Source organism: Triturus cristatus, chromosome 6 (assembly GCF_964204655.1).
Source record: "Triturus cristatus chromosome 6, aTriCri1.1, whole genome shotgun sequence".
NCBI classification, from domain to species: Eukaryota; Metazoa; Chordata; class Amphibia; order Caudata; family Salamandridae; genus Triturus; species Triturus cristatus.
In genome coordinates, this window is record NC_140589.1 from 1928975060 (window position 1) to 1928999904 (window position 24845).

General features: G+C 47.7%; 1 protein-coding gene across 5 annotated transcripts in view; it reads right to left on the reverse strand.

The window, feature by feature from the left end:
* The window catches only part of LOC146822509 (uncharacterized), a 125428-nt gene that overhangs the window by 17968 nt on the left and 82615 nt on the right, over positions 1 to 24845 (reverse strand). For all 5 annotated transcript variants that reach the window (XM_085613623.1, XM_085613624.1, XM_085613625.1 and 2 more), the window contains one exon: positions 16799 to 16894. In XM_085613623.1, coding sequence (XP_085469749.1) covers positions 16799 to 16894 — 96 coding nt within the window. The remainder of the gene's footprint in view (positions 1 to 16798; positions 16895 to 24845) is intronic.

Genomic DNA, 24845 nt, shown 5'->3' on the forward strand with positions numbered 1-24845 from the left:
TCTATGGTTCAGTAGAAGGCTTGGAGCTGAAACGTGTAGACCGTCCTCTACCGTTTTTGTATTTTGCACTATGGTTTAATATAATTGCACGTACCTGAAAACCATCTGAACGTGGTGCGGTGATCCTTCATTGACTAACTGGGACAGAGGAACTGAGGAATTTTGAATATACCTTTATGCATCTTTGACTTTTCCTTTCATAGGATTCCATTGGGCGTAAAAGCGCACAGGTTTAAACGCTTTACTTACCGGTGCATATTTTTATCGAAAACTGTACTTACCTTGAAACAAAGTTCTTGAGTTTGAAATAAAAAAGGGAGCCTATTAAACTGCATTTACCATAATGCTAAAGGGCGAACTGTGCTGGGAGGTCAGCAGTGTGCTCCCACCCCTTCATATTTTGAAAAGGGTCCCTTGAGCTATTGAGCTGACGAACTTGTGGAGATGCACCGGTGCGCCTGTGAGAAGTACTGAGACCTGTAGGAATTGTGGCAGTCTGCTCAGCAACTCCACATGAAAATCGTTTTTTGATCTCTACTGATGACGGATAAAATCCAGAAACACATGTGTCTAGAGATGAAAGCACCAATCTGCACCAACTTTGGTGGAACACTCCAGCAAAATACCAAGTAAGCGTGCACTACAAACTGCATTTACCATAATGCTAAGGGGCGAACTGAGCTGGGAGGTCAGCAGTGTGCTCCCACCCCTTCCTCTTATCCAGCCACCAACGCTGACAATGTTACAAAGGTCTATCCCATGGCGATGGTGACCTTAGAATGGGGAGGGGTTACTGGCCTGAAACAGGCAGCGGTCTCTTCTGCAATCCCAGTCAAATGTCTGCTAGAGAATTAGAGAATGATTTGGAGTCCTTAACTTGGGCTGAGGTTGAGCTTAAGTCCCATGAAGCCATGCTGGGAGTTCCTGAGTTAGTGGGGGTAACATCTCGAGCATAGAGCAAGGCCAAGGGTGAAAAAGAGGTGCTGGAGCCTAAACTGATGGACTAACTCTCCAAGAGAAAAGGTAAGAATTTTGGGAAGCCAGCTTCTGAACAGCCACAAGCTAAGGTCCCCTCTTCCTCAGGGCAAAGACCTGCCAGCCCCAGGAACTTGGGCCTTACACGGCAGAGCTCTTAGACACATGGCACCCTGTAGGGAAGAGCTGTGCCAATGGCAGAGGACCTGTTCTACTTTTGAAAGTCTGAGACAGCAAGCTGCTGCACAGGAACAGGGAGAAGTCAGTGTCTCCCACAGGACAAATTGCGAGGAAGGGGTTACTGTACACACAGGCCCCAAACCTGGTGCCACCAGGCGAGTTGTAGTGCCTCAACAGTTCAGAGAATTGGCACAGGACACCCCCCTAGCTGGGCATCTTGGCCAGACCAAAACGTGGAGTAGGCTTGTTAGACACTTCTACTGGCCAAACATGTCCCAGAAGGTGATGGAGTATTGCAACTCCTGAGCCACCTACCAAGCCAGTGACAAGGGAGGTGGCCCTCCAAAGGCCCGCTTAATTCCACTTCCAGGGATTGGGGTACCCTCTGAAAGGGTTGGGATTGACATTGTAGGTCCCTTTGACCCTCCAGGTGCATCAGAAACAGGTTTACGCTGGCAGTAATGGATCATGCTACCAGTATCCTGAGTCAATTCCCCTTAGGACTACCAGTGCTCTTGCAGTGACCAAGATCCTCATTGATATTTTTATCAGAGTGGGTTTTCCTAAAGAGGTGGTGTCAAACAGAGGTACAAAGTTCATGTCTGGCTACCTGAAACATGGGACTGAATGTGGAGTCAATTACAAGTTCACTACCCCATATCACCAACAACCTAATGGCCTGGTTAAGAGATTCAACAAGACCATTAAAGGCATGATCATGGGACTCCCTGAAAAACTCAGAAGGAGATGGGATGTCCTTTTGCCATGCCTGCTTATCGCTTACAGAGAAGTGCCACAGAAGGGAGTAGGTTTCCCCCCTTTGAACTTCTGTTTGGCCATTCTGTGAGGGGACCATTTTATCTGGTTAAGGGAGGCTGGGAAAGACCGCTGCACAAACCTAGACAAGATACTGTTTAGTACATTATATAGAGAGCAAGCTTCCTACATGCATTTATCCAGGGATTACGGAATTCCATGTTTTATTGTACCTCTCATACCAAAGAGGCTTGCTCATTTTAACCACTTAAACATCCACGACACAGCACAAGAAGATGTGGGATCGACATTTGATGGTACTGGCTCAGCACCCGGAACTGCATATAAGCTTTGACTAACAACAGATGGGTTAACCCTGATCCATGTGAGGGAGGGATGGAAGGATGGATGGCACAGATTTATAACAGTTCCATATTTACTGGAGTGGACTACTGGCGATCCATCAAGCCGGGTTCCATCTGGTGCCCTGTGAGCTGGACTGTACAATGCATATGTGCAACTCCCTAAAGCCTATCCGAGGCACCTCACGACACTCTGACAGAGGGCTCTGCAAGACCAGTGGGGTTTCTGCAGCGGTTTTATGAAGAAAGTAGTAGCTTCAAGTGTAATGGTGCCATGGACCGAGTGCTTGTTGCAGAGCCTCTTGCACTCTGCCTCCACACGGCAGCTTCTGTGCCACTGTGCACCAAACATCACTGGGCACTGAATCCCAACGGTGGCCATTGATAGGCTCAGGATTTGTAGCGGAGAATCGTTATACCCGGCAGTAAGGCAAGATATCTTGCTAGAGTATACAAGTTCCATTCCCCTGCTACACAACAGCACAACTTGTGCTTGGGTTAAGGAGACAGGAATCGGTTTCAACCTGACTTCGATGAACACAGTGGCTCCCCATCAGGGCAAGAATAAATGCCAAGATTCTGTGCCTCACAACCATATGCGTTGCACCTCTCTACATCTGGGAAAGGGCTCCCCCTCTGCCCTGGAGGACCCCTGCAGTCTCTTAACCGAATCACTATTGGACGGAGGCTCATACATTTAGTTATTACAACCAATGACAATGGATTGTTTGGGCCCAGATATATCAAGGCAGATCAGATATTTTGCTAGGCAGGTGAATGTGAGATTAAAGACGCATCATAGCTTGAATTAGCTGCGTCTTTTGGCATAGAGAAAACTACCCAAACAACCTTTTCCAAGATCTTTGACATTGATCACTATTTCAGATGCTATACTCTGTTGGAGCAGAAGACAAAGAGAAGGGGCTGTGGGAAAGTGCTCTACAAATGGGGCTGTTGTTCAACATTCCTTTGAACGTTTAGTTTCTAGCTTTTGATTTGTTTGCTCTATGTTTGATCTGCAAATCATATGGTTAGCTAAATGTGTCTCTTGAAGCTGTGACATCCTGGCAAACAATGCAGCTGGTTTATGCCCTCATGAGAGGATATGTGAGCAGTGGAATTGGTCACTTTCGGTCTGAAGCCAGGCTGCCCATATATGTCATAAGGACAAGCTGCATCACTGGAGAGTCACTGATATGCAAGCGAGTTGAAGGCCTGTTCTGCTGACGAGCCTGCACGGACCAGCCTGAATCTGTGGAAGCTCATCTTGTCCTTACACTGGCTCATGCCCCATGAAATGAAGTGGCTGTCACGATTCCTGAACCATTGTACATTCCAAAATGATGTATGGTTCTAGAGATCTTGCTATAATAGGACCCTAACTCTAAATCACTGCTTTTGCCCTGTTGACTGTGGAGTCCCCAGTCCTGAGGATATCTGTTCCACCAAACATTTTGAGCATGATCAGACATTTGGGATATGCAGGGCCCTTAGGTTTGTCACTCTCGGTGAGGGCTCGTCCAGTGGGGCTCTGTTAGCTGGGCATAGGGGAACCCACACTTTGGGCCTGTTTCCCACAACTAACCCGCAAGTTCCCATTAGTAGATTAGCAATATCGGTTCACTTTGAGTTATTCCTTTAATTTTGGGCAGAGACTGCACAGCCTGGGCTCAAGCACTCTCACCAAGCCCCTCTTCCATCAATGGTCGCTGAAACACTAGGACAAAGAAGAAAACACACCGGGTGGTGGTAGCAGCGTGCCTGGCGTCTAGATTCCCTGAACAACTGAATTCATAGTAAAAAAAAAACTAAACACTGAGAACGTATGGAGACTGAAGCCCTTGGGATCCCTGGCCCAGAGGAAGACATTGCTTATGGGCTTCATGGTGCTGATATCACATGCTTCAAGGCGCAGATTCTATACAGCAGGCCCTACCTCGATGCCGGAATGTGTCGGGGAATATTAGTTTTCTGTTGAAAATAAAGATCTATGCTCTTTTAAAGATAGCTGTGCGGGAACAAAGGTCTTTACTGGCTTTGTCACACTGCATCTCACCACTTCCGAAAGTAAGCCCTGAATGCTCGATAGGAATATCCAGCTTCTGCTGAGCAGTGTAATACAACAGAGCCATGGGATAACACAAGTGAACAAGAGTCATTCATCTGAGATCTGCCATAGATACTGGGGAAAAGTGCTAGCGCATGACAGATTCATTCATTGTAATCTGATCATTCTTTCAAACCAAAAGTCAGGGAAATGTATGATCGAAATAGAAAACCCTACAAAAATGTTGTAGCTGCTATCGGACTCATTTAGGTCTACAATTTTAGGTCAAACAACTTCAATATGGTAGCACAAAACAAGAAGGAAAATGCTACTTGCCCTTTAACCATCTGTTCATGATGTGTAGTGCTCTAGATTCACATGTTCTACACACTCCTACCATCTATTGTTGGGCGTGAGCGTTTGAAGCTGTTTTTCTTAAAAGTTATTTTTCGAAGTTCAAGATTAGTTGGGACTTCACTTTAGCCCACAAAGCACAAAGACAAGAACTCCACTGTAGAATATTTCCTGCTCAGCAATTGAGTAGTGTTAGTGAAGTGCAGTGTCAAACACAGAATAATATACTATGCAATGAGGAATAAAACCAGGATGAAGACATCTGCGATCGTTGTCAGCTTCCTGGGAGGAGGGTGGGTGCATGTGAATCTACAGCACTAAATGCTATTAACAGATTGTTACAGGGTAAGTAAGCGTTTCCGTTTCAGGCATGAGATGCCGTAGATAAACATGCTCTGCACAGGCTCTAAAGCAGTTCCTTCATTGGGCAGTTGCTAGTGGTCAGATAATACAGATATCTAAAACAAAGTTCTCAGAACTGTCTGGCCAACTAAAGCCTGCAGGCAAGCTTGAATACCCACACAGTAGTGTTTATTGGTGTTGATCATTTAGTAGCCCTACAAATGTCTGCTAAAGGAATGTTAGCCAAAAAGGCCACCGTGGCTCCTATCTGAAGAGTGGAATGTGCATAGTTTGATGCATGTAGTGTACGCTAGACCCTAGCATTGCATGTTTGTATACAGTTAACAATTCATCTATCAAGGCCAGAGAAAGATATTTACAGTCGGTAATAATCTCTCTTTATCGATACTCTGGTGAATCACAGGAGACCTAGAATCTTTATCGAACCGAAAACACCAAAAGGCAGATGTGGCAAGGGTCAGTGTTCAACATTTGGTCCGCACAGTCTCTGCATGGTTTGAATCCTGACCGTTTGTAGGGTGACATTCTTCTCTGCAGCATAGAATTGGATAAAAGAAATTCTCTGGAGAACTTCTGACAGGATTGTGACAGAGCGAGCTCCGGGTCCACATAAAAAGCTGTAGGAAAAAGGGAACTGACATCAGCTCATGGGAGTGGGTGTTTACATCTCTGGTGATGTCATGATAACGTTGCTTCTTGTGCCGATGCAGAATCCACGTCCATTACTGGCGTAGAGGAACTATGGAACCGGGATCTTCAAAAAGTGATGAATCTGCAGGTAGAATCATCCACCAGAAAACTGACACTTCCATGCGAAGCTCTAACAAGGCTACAAACAATTGTTTTGTCTTCCGGATGGATTTGGTTCGGTCAGTGTAATACACGCATGCCCTCTTGACATCTAACATGTGCAATGCTCGTCCACTACAGAACCTACGTGCAGAAAAAAGATGGGCAACTCAATAGTCGGAAGTGGAAAGTGGACACCACCTTGGAGAGGAATTTGACGTTTGTCCTAAAGATCACCCTCTCTCCATGAACCTGAAGGAATGGTTTCTCTACTATCAAGGTTTGCAAATCACAGATTCTCCTCCAGCTGTGACTGGGATTCCAAAAGCCACCTTCCATGACACGAGCTGCATGCCACAGGAATGTAGTGGTTCAAAAGGACGATGCACAAGTTTGATGAGGACTACAGTTTGGTTCAAAGCAGGGACTGGAGGCACCCTTGCAGAAATTACTCTTAAGGCACTCCATGAAGGTCTTGATAAACAGGAATCTTAAAGAGGGGCTTACGCTTCCCATCCCGAATACAGGCTTCTACCTCAGCTAGCGGAAAGAAGTGTATGCCAACCCCGCCTTCCACAGATACATGTAACAGATGATTTCCTGTACAGAGACTTTAAGGAGGTCTATGTGCTCACCAATGCATTAGTGGACAAATAGTTTAGACTTGGCTGCATAACAAACGGGGTTGGTAGGGTCCATTGGGCACCGAAACATATGTCGACAGAGCAAAGAACTAGAAAAGACACATAAGAAGTGTGGAGAAAGCTGGCTCTATATACTATGCCAAAGGAAGGTATAGTGTGCATAGAGTCCAGTGGATCCCCAGAGGCTTACAGAGCTCCAGTAGATAATACTAAACGCTCTATTTGTGGTAGTGTGGTAGTGTGGTTGAGCAGTTAGGCTTATCAGAGGGCAGTGCTAAGCATTTATTGTACACACTCAGGCAAGAAATTATATTACATATTCGAAGATTGAATTCTATGTCAGGACTGGAGGCGAGGATTATGCCTTCTTCCTTCACTTTATTCCACAGCAGCCTGAAGGTAAACAAAAGACTACATTTCCCATGAACCATAGGGAAAGAGTAGTCAAAAAAAAGACAACATGGTAACAACCAATGAACACAGAGTATGAGCGTCCAATCCACAATGAGAGCGTCCCACATAGTCCTTTGCTAGTGTCCTCTCTTCCTCTTTCTTCACTGCTCCGCAGCAAGATAAGTACCCTTTAATGCTTTCTCTTTGTGGTGCTAAGGGGTTCTGGTTTTATTTTTAATATTAACGTTTCTATTCATATTGTTGCGCGTAGAGGCTATGCTTATCGCCATGATGTTAGAATGTGCTGTGAGACATTTGTTTTTGCCGGTATGGTGATCGCGCTTCAGCGCTGCTTCCCTCGCGCTTCGGAAGTATTGGTTTTTGTTCGCGCTTCAGCGCGTTAGGTAGTTTTTTCTCCCGCCGCGGGGTCGAGGTTCTCCTCGTCCCTACGCGGCGCATCGCTGGCTGGCTCTGGTCCTCCCGCCTCTAGAGGGCGCAGGTGGATCGCGGGAGGCGCGTCGCGAGATTTGATTCTCTTCAGAGAATTCGAACACCGCGCACGCGTCAGTTCCCGAGGAGCTCCGGTCTGAGGCTTACGCCCGCTTGGGGGTCTGTACCGGCGATCGGCGGTAAAATTAACCCGCGATCGGCCGTTTTGCTCACATTACGCCCTGTTCACCCAAAGAGCAGTTGGTGATCAGGGTCTGGTATTTTGCTCAGAATAACGCCTCTTTTGAGGTCCTGTACAGTTTTTCCCTGTCAGGGATTCATAAAGGGACCCAGCCCAGACCGGCAATCACCTCTTGGCATAGGGGTGGAGTGTTATATATTCATTGGTAGCCAGCAGTGGTCCCTGGGAGGCTTGTTCCCTGTAATTGCGGCTTCTTAGCTGCGCCTCTGATTTGGCTGACACCCAGCCTCTACTTCAAGGCCTATTCACGGCTGTTAAATTGCCACTCCGCTATCTTGGCTCATGGAGTACTACGATCAATACCCGGAAGAGGAGGACCCTCTTGCGGAGATGCCCTGGGGGGATGCATTTTATGAGGTGGTAGATTCCTCCATTTACCAGGCCGTGGGTCAAGTTATTTCTCCCCTGGAAGACAGACTGTCGCGCCAGATTAATGAGGCATTTTCTCGTCTGGAACACCGCATGGGTTCCCAAGCTGCCATGCCTATTCCCCCGGCCCCCCTTCCCACAGGTTCCCCTCCGAGTAAGCGCCCTCGGGTGCCTGGAGTGGATGGCGACGCTTTTGAGCGGTTGCGGCAAGCTTTCCTCGACACTCAGACAGTACAGCCAAGGGTCGTTCCCCCCACCCCACCTCCTCCTACCCCTAGGGATATGGATCAGGGCGCGTCTGGTGATCCGGACTCCGACCCCGGCCCTTCCAGGCTGTGGCTTCCCTCTCGCCCTACTGTTCCCCCCTCGATTACCTCAGACATGTTGGATCCGAATGAGATCGTTCACCCCCGCTCTTCAGAGTGGGTCCCAGGGGACAAGATGGCGGCTTATGTGGCGGAGCACATCCGTCGTCCTTTAGAAAAGGAGGCCCGCAATTGCTTGCGGGCGGAGTGCCCTCGGCCCTCCCTGGAGGGTAAGGTAGCTCTCACCCCCGAGATTGACTCCAGGATGTTCACCTTTTTACAAAAATTTATTCGCGATCCCAAAAAAGGGATTGATCGGTCCTGGAGGGCCTGCCAGGACAAGCTCCTGGATGCCTTAGGGCCGGCCACCAAGATTTTGGATATGGCTGAAGAGGCCAAGGAGTCAGGCTCTGTTATTTCCCCGGAAAACCTCTCCAACTGGGCTCAACGAGTGATCATATTCTTGGGCAATGCCAATTGCGCTCTTTCAACCGAGCGCCGCAGGTCCCTGCTCATAAAGATAGATCCAAAATTGGGAGATCTAGCGGATTCCGAGGCTGGCGCCGTGGCTCAGGGTGGCCTGTTTGGCGAGCCTTTCGTGAAAGAACTGGGCAAGTTCGTAAATACCTTCACATCTCTCGACAGGGCACAATCCACCATCAAGAAAGTTTTTCCCCGTGTTTTTCGCGGGGCCGGTCGAGGCAGGGGCCGCTCGGCCGGTCGAGGTCACCAGCAGGGTAACCAGAAAGGCTCCGGTCAGTCGCAGGACCAGTCGCGATTTGGGAACTTCTACCCTACCAGAGGCCGCAGAGGCAAAGGACGAGGATTCCGCGGTGGCTCCACCGCCTCCAACTCCGGTGAGTCTTCTAATTTTTTCCCCATTGCAGATAGGGGGACGGTTGCAAGGTTGTTTTCAGGCTTGGTTGTCCCTAACGCACGATGCTTGGGTTCTCCAAACAGTGAGGGGGTTCCATATAGAATTCACAGGGTCCCCATTTCAGCGGTCAACTCCCCGCCCTATTCAGTTTTCGACTCCAGGCGCCGCCCTCGTGGACGAGGAGATCGCATCCCTCCTTCACAAGGGCGCCGTCCTTCCCGCCACCCGCCATTCCAGAGGTTTTTTGAGCAATATCTTCTTAGTGGACAAAACAGACGGTGGCAAGAGACCAGTCATTAATCTAAGCGAGTTCAACGAATGGCTGGTTTATCGCCATTTCAAAATGGAGGGGATTCACCTCCTGAGGGATGTTTTACGACCCTACGACTATATGGTTCGCCTAGATCTCAAGGACGCCTACCTGGTGATCCCGATCTTTCCTCCGCACAGGCGGTTTCTCCAGTTCTCCTGGCGCGACCGGATTTACGAGTTTGCTGCCCTCCCGTTTGGCCTCTCGTCGGCGCCGTGGTGCTTCACCAAGGTTCTCAAACCGGTGGTGGAGTTTTTGAGGGCAAGAGGGGTCAGAATGATCGTATACTTGGACGACCTCCTTTTGATGGCGTCTTGCCCGCGTCAGCTGGAAGGCCAACTTCAGATGACGGTGAACCTCCTTCAAGATCTCGGGTTTGTTATCAACCAGAGCAAGTCTCTCTTACATCCGACCCAATCGCTTACCTTTCTGGGGTTCGTGATCGACTCACCCTCTTCCACTCTCAGCCTCCCGGCCAAAAAGATCGCCAAGATCAGACATGAGTTGCGTTGTGTCCTGACCAGACAGAGGATCTCCCTCCGTCAGCTCGCCCGTGTGGTCGGCCTCCTGTCAGCCTCCATTCAGGCCATATTTCCGGGCCCGCTTCATTATCGGGCTTTGCAGCGCCTCAAGGCTTACTTTCTACGGAAGGGTTTCCCTTATTCGTACATGGTGACTCTCACCCCAGAGGTGAATGCCGAGATCCAGTGGTGGCTGGATCATATGGAGGCCTGGAACGGCCGAGCGATTTTTGGGTCCGCCCCGGATTTGGTGATCGAGTCAGACGCCAGCCGGTTGGGCTGGGGTGCGCGCTGCGGGGAGCTATCCACAGGGGGCTTGTGGTCTCCAGACGAACAGAAATTACACATAAATTTTCTGGAACTTTTGGCAGGTTCGTTTGCCGTACGGTGCTGGACGAAAGACTTGGTGCGGTCGTGTGTTCTGCTGAAAATGGACAACATTTCAGCGGTCCGTTACGTGAACCATCTGGGGGGCACCAGATCCAAGGCTCTCTCGGACCTAGCGGCCAGCTTTTGGCAGTATTGTCTGGACAGTCAGATCTCCGTCACGGCGGAGTACCTTCCCGGTCGGGACAATGTAGAGGCGGATTTCCAATCCCGTCATTTCCGAGACTCCAGCATGTGGAGGTTGGACGCGAGCATTTTTGTGGCCCTGAACGAACGGTGGGGTCCTTTTTCGGCGGACCTGTTTGCGTCCAGGCTGGACCACCAGATACCTCGGTTCTTCAGTTGGAGACCGGACCCGCTGGCGGCGGCCACAGACGCATTCCTGCAGGATTGGAGTTTGGAGCGGGGGTACGCGTTTCCCCCCTTTGCAATGATCACGCGCTCTTCGGCGCAGGTTCGCAGGCAGAAGGCAGACCTAGTGATGGTCACTCCCCTGTGGAGGTCGCAAGTATGGTTTCCGGTTCTACTGGAACTTTCCTGGGATTTTCCAATCCTACTCCCCCAATTTCCCACTCTTCTCACGAATCCTGACGGGGGTCTCCACCCGCTAGTGTCAGCAGGGTCGCTGTTTCTCATGGTGTGGCGGATTTCCGGGGTAGATGGGAAGCCCCAGGACTTTCGCGCGCAGCTGAGAGTCTCATCTCAAAGGCCTGGGCGGATGGCACAGTTAAACGATACAAGTCCGCATGGAACAGATGGGTCAGTTGGTGTGTGCGACGGGGTTACGATCCCTTGGGCGCAGACGTGGTTCAGGTGGTGAATTTCTTGGCCCACCTGGCCTCTGAGGGTTTGGCCTACTGATCCATGAATACCTTTCGGTCGGCTATTTCGTCGGGTCACCCCCCGGTTAATGGTAAACCTATAGGAGAACACCCCTTGGTGTGCAGGCTGCTCCGTGGGGTGAGGCTCTCGTTACCCCCAGAGCCTCGTTACTCCGCTTTGTGGGACGTGAATCTAGTCCTTAATCTCTTTCTCTCTTGGCAGCCTAACCGGTTTCTTTCTCGAAAGGAGCTTTCAGCAAAATTGGCAATGCTCCTTTGCTTGATCTCTTGCAGAAGAGTTTCAGATGTGCGAGCCCTGGATATCTCTGGAAGAATGTTTACCCCTGACGGGGTAACCTTCACCCTTTTACGGCGTACGAAGTGCCATACTAGGGTAATCTCGTACCCGGCCTTCCCGGACTCGCCGAAGTTATGCGTGGTTCGGTGTCTAAAAGCATATGAGGAGATGACGGAAGAATTCCGTCCCCCGGGAGAACGCCAGTTGCTCATCGCACTCCGGAAACCCTTTAAGGCGGTTTCCTCACCCACCATTGCCAGGTGGGTCCGGTGGGTGATGCAGGAGGCTTGGATAAGCCTTCGGGACTTTGGAGCACACTCTGCTCGCGGTGCAATGGCGTCGAAGGCGTTTGACCTGGGTGCTCGCCTTGAGGATATCCTCAATGCTGCTGATTGGTCTTCGGACTCTACGTTTAAGAGGTTCTATTTCAAACCAGTTCTGAATATGGCTCAGCTGGTTGTGGGCAAGCTTTAAACAAGCATAATCCTCGCCTCCAGTCCTGACATAGAATGAAAATTTTCCTAGCTAACGTAACGGAAAGTTTCAATTCTATTAAGGACTCGGAGGCGAGGATTATCCCGCCCGTCACTCCTGGAGGAGATCCCTCCCCGTATGACAGTAAGTAGATGTTTTCAATGTTGATGGACAGTTTTCTGATGTTTGTAACCTGTCTTACTCCGTAACAGGGTTCCTTTGTGTTTCCTGGAGTAATACGTTTCTGTTGTCCTACCTTGCTAAACATAACGTTTTTAACGCTGACCTTTTACCTGGTTCTGTGCCATATATGTGTTGTGTGCGTTTCTTTGAAACTAGCCTAATTTAGTATGCATGAGGATTCTTTGTATCATATCTTAATCCCCTGCGCATGATGTACATAGCAGGATTAATATACTCTGTATAATAACTATGTATAAAAGTCATCGCTATAGTCAGCCTTGGACAACAAATCTACTTTGCATAATTGCAAATATTGATTTACATAATTGCAACCATAACATATCGATCTAGTAGAACCGCTATAAAAGAACCACACCTTCACTAGGTAACTAGAGGAGACGCTGACACTGGGTCCTGCAGGCAGAAGCTCCAGCACTCAGTGGTCCAACATCCCTTGCGGGTGTCCAACTCGAGACCAAGACGGGGTAGTTCACTCTCTCCCATCAGGTAATGGGGTTGGCTCTTTCCCAGGGTATTACTGGCTGCACACACATACATGCTTTACACCTACGTACATGTTAGTTACATTTAGGCACACTTAACTAGGCTCTGCATCTTAGGAGTACACTGAGATTATTGTTTTTATATATGCCTGCATATATTCATTGCTGTAGCTCCATGGTAGAAATATATCCAGCGTTTACTCTGTTGGTGCTTGTAATCTCGAACGTTTGCTTGTAGCACATACGTTTATAAAAGAATGGCGCTGGCTCGATAAATGCTTATTGAAAACGTCCAACGTTTATTCTGAGTATCTCTCAGAGACTAAGTGAGCATGAGTCACTGAGCAAAAAGTAATGTACGGTTTCCGCGATCCCAGAGGGGTCAGGTTTGTCATGTTTAGTGGTTGCCAGAAACTATTCACTCCTTGGTAAGGTTGGAGGGCTTATAGTGGTACTTCGAGGTAGCTGGTCTATAGGCCAACATATCCAACATATCCAGTGGCGGTGTATGTAATCAGTCTTGACACCAATGTATGCTGTCCAACAAACGTGCAGATCCTATGTATTTTTAGGAAACGCATGACATGGCGCCCAACGTTGGTTTGGTTCTTAATTAACGGTAGTCAAATCGGAGTAGTTCAGTCGTGATTTCTCAGAGACCCCTACTCCTGTTTAACCAGAGAAATCCGCTTCACCCGAGTAGGTATGTCCTATGTATTGGCTCTAGGTTAAATCAAGCCTGAAGGATTATAGTCCCTCACATTGTTCAAAACCTTATCTTTTTTCCTTAATACTATCGCCCAAAATGTCCTACAAAGGAGACGCTGGTACGAGTGCAGGGGGAGGTGAGCAGGAAGGTGCTCTTCAACTTTTGAAAAATTGCAGACATGCAGTTACTCTGAAATTATTAAACTATGGCCTCCCGGCAAGGGGTGGTAATATTACCTTTGTGATAGAGGCACACGAAGCATTCAGAACAGAGGTATTCTATTCTTGGGTTAGATTGCCGCCTGCAGATGCACGCACACTAACGTTTCATTCTTACATTGAAGATAACACACCTGAATTATACTTTACATATGTGGACATAGAAGTCCTGTTAACTTACCAAGAACATATTAATTGGTTTAAAGGTGCCCTCCCCCACACCACATCAAATGTGAGACTCTCTGCTCAGCAGAGAAGGGGCGACCTGGCCGGTCCAAGATGCTTACACACCGCATCCAGAGATTGATACATTGATGTACACTTTACAGAGACATAGTAAAACCTGAAACAGTTTGTAATGCAAACACTTACACTACAACCTGCGTGGACTGCTCCAGTTGGTCAACCTCCATTGACTGCACCAACTATCAGCCCACAAACGCTGAATGCAAATATGGGAAGAATGCCCACCAAGCAGGAGCAAATCCCGTTCTTGATAGCACAAAAACAGCACAGCTTGGAGCAGCATTTCCACATACAGGCCCGCAGGAAAAAACCCAGACTGCTAACCATTTGTTGCCGATGGGGATGGCTCCTCCAATAGAGGATTGTACCACTTGGGGTAAAATATTTGCTGCAGTTTATATCAGAATTCATGGTACCCGTGCAGATGCTATATATTTTTAGGAACTACACGACAAAACATCTTTAACACGGTCCTTAAAACCTATCTTTATAATCATAATGTTCTGTGTTCAGCGCTTTACGTGACAAGTTACCAACAAAGCTAGCGACTCAAGAGCCAAAAGTATCAACATGAAGTAAGTAACGAGCTGCATTTCTCGGGCCAAAATAACCCAAGGGTAAAAACAAGCACTGGAAAAGCCAATAGGTCTCGCCTTTATTATTAGAATGCCAAGCTATAGGCTTTGTTTATTATATGTGTTTATAAAGCACTTTTGAAAAAAGTCCAATTTAAATTTAAATACTGGTGAAAGAGCAAGCTCATACCGACAGGTTTGCATGCGGTCTCAGAGCCTCCACTGAAACCCCGTATGGAAACAGACTGACTCAAGACCTCCTCCTCTCCACTCTTCCTGTTCTTTCAAATGACTTTCCTGTCCATCCTCTGCACGACTCTGCTCTCTGATAGAAGCCAACTCTAAATCACATGCATGCTTTCTTTAAACATCACCACTGTGTCTCTGCCAACTTCCCACACCGCATTTCAAAGATCACAACCTCTCCTTTAAAAGTCATACCCTGCACCCTAACAATACCCAAGCTCCTGTCGCTCATCTATTCATGCCGCCAAATAATGCAGGGAATTCCCATAGCCCCCTATCCCACTAAAGATCATAGCTAATGCCTACCACCTTAATCTACCCTACAGCAACTGAAGCGAAGCCATGGACTGCTTCCTATAGAGCACAATTACCAACAGTAACTACCAATGAAAAAATTCACTAACCCTGGGAGCAGGCGCAGCGCATTGCCCAGTGTAAAACCACAACAATGCCTCCTTAGGGGTACTAGGTGCTATATAATGCAATATATAACCCACACTGAAACTAATACCATAGCACACTGCAGTCTATTGGAGTTATCACAGGCTGCTTAAGAATTCCCTTTTACTGAACCCATAACACGATCTCCACACCTCGGCGGTCCTCACACACAACATGGAAACACTTCCACACAGGATCAAAAAAGACAAGACACTTCCAAGCAAACACCAGAAATGGTGTAGCATGCTAAGCATGTAGGCAAGCACTTCACCGACCCACATAGGGGTAGTAAGCGTTATGGAAGTGTTTCAATACAATACCTCAAGGTATCCTGAAGCTGAACTTTAAATGCAATATTTCTAATGCTTTTGACTGACATAGTTTATTTTACAAATAACTATAATGCCGGGAACTCTCCGCAGATTTTATAAAGCTGGTTTCACCTTATCCAGCTGTAACATGACACAGAGGTGCTTAAAGGAATGGAACAGCTGTCTAAGGGCATGAATAAGGATTTAAAGGTAACAGCTTGCCACATCCAATTTACTTTTCACAAAATTCAACAAATGCTCTGGCTTTACGGTGATCATTAGCATTATGAACTCCAGATTTGCAGCAGCCTGTTCCTCCTGCAGAGCAATAAATACTGCCTTTGTGAGCCAATGCTTAAACTTTCAGGCAAATGCAGGAGAGCAAACAAAACCAAACAACAGAGTCTGCTCTTTAGTCAACCCCCGGCAAACATATACCTGCTGCTGAAACTGGGTGGGGGGGGAGGGAGGACATGGAGTGCATCAGGGAACGGCATGGTGGGGGAAGCAGAACATGGAAGAGAGGGTAAGAAAACACATTTACTCCCATGCAGTCCTGGAAGAAAAAGAAATAAAGTAGTTCCCTGTTGTAAGCAGTACCACAAAGGGACACAAGATATGCTCCAGGGAGAGACAAACATACAAAGAAAAAGGAAAGCTAATAAATAACAAGCAAGAGTACAAGCCTAACAAGAAAGCCAACCAATGATAGCCAATGGGCGGACCAAACATCAGTCTAAGAACTGGCAGCACACACAAAAGCTCTTCAACAATTGACAGTCAAAAGCAGTCTGTAGCCGAGTCCTAATGAATGTGAATGAACTCACGCGCTCTCATCCCATATACATGTGTCTGGGTGGAGAACACATTAACTACGTGTGAAATAGCAAAGACCCTCTGGCATTACAACGCAATCAAACTCGAAGACCCTCATGACAAACAAGAACATCGCCACCCAGCTTGAGAAGGCAACTACCCCTCCGAGCCTTCCCTCCATATGACTGCTGACAACACCACCATCAGTTTCACAGGGCAAAACCCCTTCAAGACAACACAGCCAAGCTGAAAACCAGCCCATGGCCACTGAGAACTCTGCAATCGCAGACTGAGAAGATACTTCAAAGCTGCGCTTACTGAAGAGCTGTATGAAGCAGGAATGAACATGCCACAGAGCAAGCATCAAGGATGGCTATCAGCAATGCCTACAGGGGGTGTAGGAACCAGAAACCGCCACCCAGAGCCCCACCATTTAGTCCTTTACCTCAGATTCATCAAATGCACCTCCATGATTGCTTCCCTCATTTTTCATTCCAATCAATCGTGCTTTATAGCTTTACCACTTTGCCATTCTCTAAACATTCATCTAGTGGGAAGGTATCCACTTCTGATGCACCGCAGACAGATCAGTCGAAGGATCTTAATACACATTCCACTGGCGGCCTTCACTTACTTAGGATGTGATCCTGGTTCGGGCCATCTTTTGACGGAGAGGTTTCGTCCTCTGACTTGATTAATTCTATGAGGTCAGAACTGCTTCTTCGACTGCCTAGAAAGAGAAACACATTTTCTGTTGCTCATCTTATTAAAAGTAGAGCAAGGTTAACACAAACATTTTTCAGAGGGCCGACTGGAGGAAAATGGCACTTTTCACTCCTGTTCTTTGTTTTAAACTTTTTTTCAATCAGCAGGACATGTGTTAAATCAGTAAACAGAAACATTACCTTACAGGTGAGTTTAGAAGAGCAGTAGCTGCAATTTAGAAAAACCCAAATCTCTTTTAGTACTGACTACAATGTTTTGGACGAAGGTAGCAGTGGTCTTGGCAGCTGGCTCATTGGACAGAAGTCTGCATAAATTATCCATCAGACTGCTGTCCTGTGGGCCTTACATTCAATGAACGCACTCTCAGGACTCAAGAGGCCCATGACGTCAGTAGTTGATGGAGGGAGGGTGGGGAGAGACAGAAGAAAGAGAGGGAGAGAGCAACAGCTGCTCAGAATGAATATGGACCATGCTGAGCAATTCATACAGAAATTGGGAGTAAATGACCTCGATCTGTAATTCACTTATAAAATCAGTAAAGACTATTGTGAATTCTTAGATAGCTGTGTAAAAATTGTGGAGGGCAAAATCACAAGTCTCTACAGAAAGGAGACTGCAGGAAATACCATATTACACAGGTCAAGCAACCATCCTATCCCCTCATTAACAGCATTCCCTACGGGGAGATGCTGCGGGCCCACCGAAACTGCAGTACAAAGGAGGGCTTTAAGACAGAGCAGGCAACTATGATGACAAGATTCAAGACCAGGGGTTATAGTGAGAAAGATGCCAAAACTAAAATGAAGGGCAAAACACAGAAGTACCTGGTTTTTAAGGACATGAATGGACAAAGGGCGGATGCCACAAACACTAATAATGAAACACCAAGAATGATTACCACCTTCAGCAATGGGGCCACTCATTTGAGGAGAATTCTGAAGCCCATTGGAGTCTACTCATAGCTGACCCCATAATAGGTAAACAGGTTGGCTTGAGTCCCAAAATAACATACAGGCAAGCTAAATCTTTAAAAGACTAGTTAGGAGCTATCCCCATGAAGTCACCAGTGCTTATTGGCTGAACCCTCCCAATGGCTTTACAACCTGCTGTATGTGCAAGGCATGCAGGAATGGCACAAACCGCAACACTTACCAGACAGGGTCAGGAACAACTAAATGTATTACTAAAGTCATCAACTGTAATAGTGATTTCACCATCTATGCTTTGGAATGCCTGTGTGGGTATCACTACATAGGCAGCACAAAGCTTCCATTAAACACATGAATCCTACAAAACCTATGAGCTATATCAAACCGGGATGGCAACTACCCGTTAGCTTGACATTTTGCACAGGAACATAAAAGTGACAATAGTCTGTTGACCTTTTTTGGCATTGATAGAATCTTACCCCATATTCGGGGCGGAGATAGGGATGAAAATCTCAGGATACGGGAATCCAGATACATAATTGATCTGAATACCAAAACCCCGAATGGCCTTAATAGCGGAGAGGAACTGGCCACACATATTGGCTGCTGATCCTATCTCTCATGACTCCGATTCATTTTCTTTACTTTATTTATTATATCTACATAATTTCACATTTTCACTGTTTTTAAATAGGAACAAAACAGGCAGGCCTTCCTTTTCATTCCATGAAGATTTAGTCCATGGTTGTAGTCTTTAGGAACACATTTGTGTACCATTGCAGAGAACTGTTGTAGGCATTACATTGCAACAGTTGGTTAGCCCCCTGTAGTTCCACTTAACATCACCAGTAGATTTTTCAAACACACATTATCCACACCAAGCACCACACTCTTAGAGGCAGCATTCTCTTGGTTAGAATCAAATTAGTCAGTATATTTCAGCACATAGAACATTCATCTGTATGGTTGGTTATACACTAGGGGTACATTACCCACAATTGCCTTGTTGTTATTATATACTATCCGTAACCGAGGTACATTACCTAGAATTAGGATGGTAGCATAGAATAGTCTAAAGGAAAATGCATTGTGATCGAAATACAAATGTTATCAAATTCGATTTATATGCGATTTACAATTTTAACTATTGGGTTAACTTGCAACATTTAAACGAGGAATGTTCAAACCAGTCGCTAATGTTTACAATGATGACGTAGGAAAGAACTAGCAGCGCTAATGGTGTTCAGCCATTAAAAAAAAAAAAAGAATTGTGGGGAATTGAGTATAACTTTATTGTAAGTCATACGAACACACATATGCGGCGTCTTTTTAATTTCGGTGAGTTGTAAACTGTGGTGCCACCAAATCATGCTTTGCTGATTATTCACATATGATGTATTGTAATCAATGATTGGTTTAAATATTGTAGCAGAATCACAGGTAGCAACAAATACGAATAAGGATCCTCGTAGTATTTTCTCCATGTCCATAAACACTGACTTCTATCTCTATGGGAATTTGCAAATGTAAAAATCACTTAATAAAGGCTAAACGCCGAAACGTGCCATCTTGCCCTAGGTGCACAATAAAGTAATTGTGCATTCTCCTGGTGTGCCGCTCTTTGCTTTACTATCTCCGGCTGGAGTGTTGCTAAGGTCTTTGGAAATATATATATATATTCTCACAAAAAAAACAAAGATTACAGGGATATTATAGTTACGGTCAGATTTTACTTGTACACAACTAGAGAAGTTCAGCCATTATAGTTACATGAGTTAACTAGAACTTGCGCCCCCGCAATGCACTCCTTATGACCTAACATATTACATCACTCATGACATGGTCAGTGACAGCACTCATGACATCTCAAATGACATCACTGATGACATCATCCAGTGAGTGAGTGTTTAAAATGTGTTTGAGTGTTAAATATATATACCAAGGTGTATTGGTGAATCAGTGGGTGTATGAGTGACTGTATGGATGACTGAATTGGTGCATGACTGACTGTATAAGTGAGTGATTAGGTGTCTCAGTGAATGTATGGGTGAGTGACTGGTTGTGTGAATCACTGGTGGGTGTATATGTGTGTTAGTGGGTACATGAATGGCTATATGGGTGAATGATTGGTTGTCTGAGACTGCCTATATGGATGAGTGAGTGAGTCGTGACTGTATGGGGAGGGAGAGAGAGAGGAGTGTGTCTGTGTGTATATATATATATATATATATATATATATATATATATATATAGCTGTATGGGTGACTGAGTGCCTGTATGGCTGTGTCAGTGATTGCGTGCTTGTGTCAGTATGGGTGAGTAATGATCATATGTGAAAGGCAAGATAGGTGAGTGATTGGGTATATGAGTGACTACGTGTCGTGTGAGTGAGTGAATGTAAGAGCAGCTATATGGATGTGTGCATGCTTCTGTCAATGACTGTATATGTGAGTGACTAAGTGTTACTATTTGTATGAGTAAGTGGGTGTGTGTAACTGTTCCAGTGAGTAAGTGGCTGTATGATTGACTGTATGGGTGAGCGTCTAGGTGGGTGTGTAGTTCTATGGGTGACTCACTCAGTGTTTGAGTATTTGTATGGGTGTATGAATAGATATGTCCATGGCTGTATCAGTGAGTTGGGTGGGTGTATGAGTAGCTGTATGGATGAGCAAGTGGAGGTGTGTGTAGATCTATGAATCAGTGAATGGCTGTGTAAGTACTGGTATGGGTGTATAAAAGATTCTATAGGGGTGGGAGTGGGTGCGTCAGAGATGCTGAGGATGATGTCATCACTGATGTCATCAGTGAGGTAATTGGGGATGTCATCAGTGATGTCATCGGCCACGTCTTGAGTGATGTAATATGTGAGGTCATAAGCAGTGCACTGCGGGGGCCATAGTTATAGTTAACTAAGGTAACTATAACAGCTGAATTTCTCGGGTATTGTACGAGTAAAATTGACCCTAACTATAACGTACCTGTAACTTTAGTTTTTTTAGTGAATTTCTAAGGTTTTTTTCAACTAGCATTCACGTTTGCAGAGTGGTGGAGAAAGGGGGCTGGTCCTCCGACCAGCTCACATGAATTCCACTGCGTAGGACTTACAGAAGGTACCAGGAGGACTTCTTGGTCCCCAAGGTCCCTCTGGAGCCAATGGGACTTTATCCCCCAATTAATAGTGTGCCGGGATGCACGTTTGCAGAGTGGTGGAGAAAGAGGGCGTGGCCTCTGAAAACGTATCAGCAATCCTGCTGTGTGGGACTTACTGGAGGTAACAGGACGGGTAGTTGGCTCCCAAGAACATACTTGGCGGCCAACTACCCCTCCTATTCCCTCCAGTAAGTCCCATGCAGCGGGATTGCTGCGATCTGATAGGCCACGCCCTTTCTCCACCACTCTGCAAACGCACCTCCTGACGCACTACTAGTAGAGGGATGAAGTCCCCTTGGCTATTGAGGGTGCTTAGGGGCCAACTAACCCTCCTGTTACCTCCAACAAGTCCCACACAGTGGGTTAGCGGAGAGGTTTTCGATGGCCACGTCCTCTTTCTACCCCATTCCGCAAGCGCGCCTCCTGGCGCACTACTATTTGGGGGATGAAGTCCCCTTGGCTCTTGAAGGTCCTTGAGGGCCAACTAGCCCTCTTGTTACCTTCAGTAAGCCCCATACAGCTGGTTGCGGAGAGGTGGTCAGAAGCCACGCCCCTTTCTCCACCACTCTGCAAACAACTCCTGGCTCACTGCTGCTTGGGGGATGAAGTCCACTTTAGTCCTGAGGCCCTCAGGAGGCAAGGGGACCTCATCCTCCCACCAGCAGTGCACAGAGAGGTGCGTTTGCAGAGTGGTGGAGAAAGGGGCCTGGCCTCCTACCACCTCTCAGTAATCCCACTGTGTGGGGCTTACTGGAAGTAACAGGTAGACTAGTTGGCCCCCCAAGGACCCTCAGCAGCAAAGGGGACTTCATCCCTCAACAAAGTGTGTGCCAGGAGGCGCGTTTGCAGAGTAGTGGAGAAAAGGGGCGGGGCCTCTGGCAAATTGCCAGCTTCCGATTTTTTTTCTTCCATTTCATTTGACCTTTTTGGGCCGCGGAGAACCCCTCTCCCGGGCCCTGAGCGATTCTTTTAACTTTTAATTAAATAAAACTGAAGGGGGGCCCCGGGGCCCCCCTTCTGAGGCCTATTTCGGCCCCGGGGACCCCATCCCCAGGGGCTAAGCCTTTATTTATATATATTTATCTATTGGGGAGGGGTCTGTGCGGCCCCCCTCCCCAGGCCATTTTCGGCCCTGTGTACCCCATTCCCTGGTGCATGGGCTTCTCATTGGGGATCGCGGGGAGCCTGAAGCTCCCGTGGTCCCGGCTGGCTCCTACCTCCTGCAGAAGTCGGCATTGCTTTTTACACACAGGGAGCTGCTGATATGCAGCTCCCTGGGTGTAAAAAGCAAAGTGTGCTCTGCTTTGAACAAGCAGGAGCAAAATGCTCTGACCTGTTCAAAGCAGAGCACACTTGTTTGCTATGGAATCCCATAGCAAACTGCAATGTCCTTCGGATGGGCACCCGGGACATTGCTGGAGCCGGCACTGGGGGTTGGCGGTCCCGAGGGCCATTTACAGCTCCAAGAGGGGGAGGGGCGGTCGGCCCCCCTCCCATCTTGAAAATAGCCCCAGGGGATTGGTGGTCCCTGGGGCAGCGGGGGGGGGGGGGGGAAGAGGTGTGAGTGCCTCTCCTGCATTTAAGAATAGTAGCCCCAGGGAAGTGGTGGTCTAGGCTGTGGGGGCCTGCATTTTTATTCTTACTAAAGAATCCTCATTGAAAAGTATGTTGAATTTCAATGAGGATTCTTTGATCAACAAAGACGATGCAGGCGTGGCACCGACGGAAGACCAACGGCAGCAGAGGTAAGTTGGGATATAGGGGGCTGCAGGTGCAGCTTCAGATGAGCTCATCGAGGCCCATGGGCTTCTGTTGCAGGGGTGCCTTTGGATGTCGGAATCTTCTTACCGGAGCCGGTCGCAGTCGCGGAAGCCTCTGGATACACATTGCAGATGCAGTCGTGGAGGGCATTCAACGCTAGACAGGAGGTCTGGATCACCAGGGAGACGCCACTGCACAGGTGAGCCACTCCTACTCTGGCCGTGGGTGTCGCGTGCAGCGTGGGCAGAAGAAGCGAATCCATCTTGATCCAGAGTCTTTGGAGTCGGTTTCTTCTGGACAGGTCCACTGTCCTAGGGAAATTGGGGTCTTTAGTGAAGGCATCATTACTCACAGGGGTTTCGGAGGTCGTTGTTGCAAGACAGGCCACAGAGTCGTCGAAACTGGAAACAGGCCGGTAGGGCTGGGGCCAAGGCAGTTGTCTTCTGGCTTCTGATGCAGAGTGTCTTCTTAGGTCGCAGATCTGGGGTCCAGGTCTGGGGGAGCCACCTAAATACTACATCTAGGAGGTATTTTAGGGTAGTAGCAGCTAGGGCCAATAACTACCTCACTTGGGGTGACTACACCCTCTATTATGCCACCCTCCTGGGGGAGGGGGCATAGACCCAGCCCTGATTAGAGGCTTCGCCCCATCCTCAGGATAGCAGGGACTAAAAGTGTGCTTCACCTCACTTCCCCCCACCTTAGGGGTGGGGTTGGCAGAGGTGGGTACACCTCCTATTTTTTTTAATTTTTCCTCCGGTACTCCAGCCCAAAGTAGGGGTGTAAACCAGGGGCTTCTATCTGCTGCTAGCAGCAGAGACTGGGGGGGTCACATTACAAAGGTGGCAGGCCTTTGAAGCTTCCTTCTTCCAGCACAGGCCAATCCTGCGGGAGGAGGCATGACACCCCTGCCCAGGATGTGCATGGTTTCCGGACCCAGAGAGCAGGGGCTCTCTACCCAGGGGTCCATAAACATATCTGGTGGAGGCTGGCTGCCTACAACTAGTCAGAAAACACACCAGGGTTGGTATGGATTCAGGGGCCACCTCGGAGGTGCCCTCTGGGTACAAGGTACAATAAATCCCACACTGGCATCAGTGTGGCTTTCTTGAAAAGAGTAGTTTGGCACTAAACGCTCCTGTATTCAGTGAAGCCATCCTGAGGCTATGGAACTTGGGTTGTCGATTTCTCAGCCCATGTACTCTCTATCGCTTCACTGGCACTTACAATATTAGGAAATGGTGCACAATGTTGTAGGGGCATTATCTACTTATACAGATAGGTCCTCACCTCTAGTATAGTCCACCCTGCCTTAGGGCTGTAAGGCCTGCTAGAGGGATGACTTACCTATGCTGCCAGGCAGTGTTAGCTGGCATGGCCCCCAGACAGGGTGCCATGTTGACTTTGTTGTTTTATCCCTCACAGGGGCATGCAGGCTGCAAGAGCAGTGGCATGGTCCCAATGAGGCGGTTCCCAAGGGACCCTCTTCAGCTCTCAGGCCCTAGGTACCCGTTACAAGGAACTTATAGGGGGCAGAAGTATCAATTGGGAGCTTGTTTTAGGGAAGGAACACTGGCACAGGGCACCTGGTTGGCAAGGACCCTGTGCACTACATTTGAAACCACATCAAATCCAGGAAAAAAGTGTGGGGTGGACGGGGCTTACCATGCAAAAGAGGAACTTTCTCAGAGTGCCCCATTAGAAAAAGATGCCCTGCAACCACTTCTGGATAGAGAAGCCATTCATGGTCCACCAACCAACATATGCTAAGCTTATCTGCTCTGGTATTGAGAGAACCTTCTAGATGGCTAATCACCAGAAAGATGTTGTGCTGGTTAAGCCACCTCCAGCAACGTTGCGCCTCTTGGCACAGAATCCAGGAACCCACCATGCCATGCTTGTTGCAGTACCACATGGCAATCATGTTCTTCATAAAGACCTGCATGAACATTCCTCCGAATGGATGAGAAGAAGCCTTTTAAAGCCAGATGGCACTTGATGCTCCATAAGAATTATGTGGAGCTGGCACACCAGTGAGGGCAGGGGCCTCTAATCTCCAGCTCTCCCACATGACCGCCACCGTGGAGCTACCTCTCCAGTGGAGGCAGGGGCCTC